The sequence below is a fragment of the Manacus vitellinus genome, unplaced genomic scaffold, assembly GCF_001715985.3.
Source record: "Manacus vitellinus isolate BGI_N305 unplaced genomic scaffold, ASM171598v3 scaffold_37_pilon, whole genome shotgun sequence".
Classification (NCBI taxonomy): Eukaryota; Metazoa; Chordata; class Aves; order Passeriformes; family Pipridae; genus Manacus; species Manacus vitellinus.
In genome coordinates, this window is record NW_021940517.1 from 6,707,906 (window position 1) to 6,709,451 (window position 1,546).

Below are 1,546 nucleotides of genomic sequence, written 5' to 3' on the forward strand. Positions count from 1 at the left end.
CAAATGCCTTGCCTCTGTATTTCATAAATTTTCATTTTTTTCTGAACTGAAGAAGAGAGTTATCGAAGGCTGCCACGCTAATTCCTGAATTTCTTCCTGTTTATTGCCTTTTCACAAGTGGCTGACTCAACAGACAACTGAGAAAAGACTAAATAAGTTTTCTCTGGGTGGCATTTTAAGCTGGAGTATTTTAAGAACTGCTATTATGTTGCAGCTGAATATTGCAACAGACTGTCTGACTCCTTTCTGAATCAGAGTGCCACCAGGCCAAATATTTGCACAAATTCCAAGCATCGCCCTGCACATTCTTCACAGAGAAGAGCAATTTTATATCCAGGTGAACAACAGCTCTTTACTCCAGCATTTGAGCTGCAAAAAATGCAATCTTTAGAACAACACCAGAATAAATAGATTTAATTGTGAATCCAGAAAAATCCATGTTTTTCCAAGATCTTTTTTTTTCATACTTCATCTATAAACAGGCATGCAACTGTACAGACATATCTCTTTGTGTTGAGACATCTGAAATTGTACAGGAATTAAGGGAGGAAAAAAGGCATTTCAGAGCCTTCAAAAGATAGATTTAAACCAAAGTTGCTGAGTTGCTGCTAATGATACCAATTGTCTGGGTTGGGATTTTTTGAGACAAAATGTTAGTACTTCAAGGTACTAACAAAGTCAGTGAAAGACTTCACTGAATCAGCAAAATTCCTCAGTCTTCCAGTCTTTGAAAAAAAAAAAAAAGGCAAGAAAATTTGAAGTCTATTTCTAAGAAAGGAAGACTGAGAAGGACCAGAGCTATTTTAAAAAGAATACTAAATGTAACTAATGGAGATCCAAATACATACCTGTGGTATTTGGGGTGGTAGCAGGTAACGAAACGTGGCTCCAAAACCCTGCCTCTGCACCATGCCTGTTTCCTAAATTAGTCTTCTGTAATATGCAACCTAAGGAAGTCTTATCACAAGTCTCCTTTAAATGGTGGCTAGTAGAAACCAGGATTGTTGGAAAGTAAAACGCTTTTTTAATTTCTGAGTTGCAACTGAAAACCAAAATGTTAGGTTTTGTTTTGAAAAGAAATATACTCCCATGACCAGGGCATAGTCTTAATTGTGCCACGGAGGTTTAGGTGGGACATCAGGAAGAATTTCTTCACAGAAGGGGTGATTACACGTTGGAATGGGCTGCCCAGGGGGTGGCTGAGTCACCGTCCCTGGAGGTGTTTATGGAAAGACTGGACGTGGCACTGAGTGCCATGGTCTAACTGACTTAGTGGTGTTCGTTAACAGGTTGGACTCGATGATCTCAATGGTCTCCCCTTGCGCTGCGGGGTGACGAGGGGGTGGGCGCCCAGGGCACAGCCCGCGCCTCCCGCGATGCGCCGGACAGGGAGCGGGGACGGAGAACAACCGCCCGCGAAGGCTGAGCGCCTGCGGCGCAACTCTCGCGAGAGAACGACCGCCTCGCCTACGCGCCTCACACCACACAGACAGAGCTCTCGCGAGAGCTGTGCCCGCGGGCCGGCATGGAGGGGCTGTTCGCGCTG

The 1,546-nt window shown here is 44.2% G+C and overlaps 1 protein-coding gene across 1 annotated transcript in view; it reads left to right on the forward strand.

The window, feature by feature from the left end:
- The first annotated feature begins 1,376 nt into the window (after positions 1-1,376).
- The window catches only part of MAP10 (microtubule associated protein 10), a 4,110-nt gene continuing 3,940 nt past the window's right edge, over positions 1,377-1,546 (forward strand). Inside the window, exon 1 of the mRNA XM_029961592.1 lies at positions 1,377-1,523. Within this exon, the coding sequence (XP_029817452.1) occupies positions 1,377-1,523 (147 nt within the window). The remainder of the gene's footprint in view (positions 1,524-1,546) is intronic.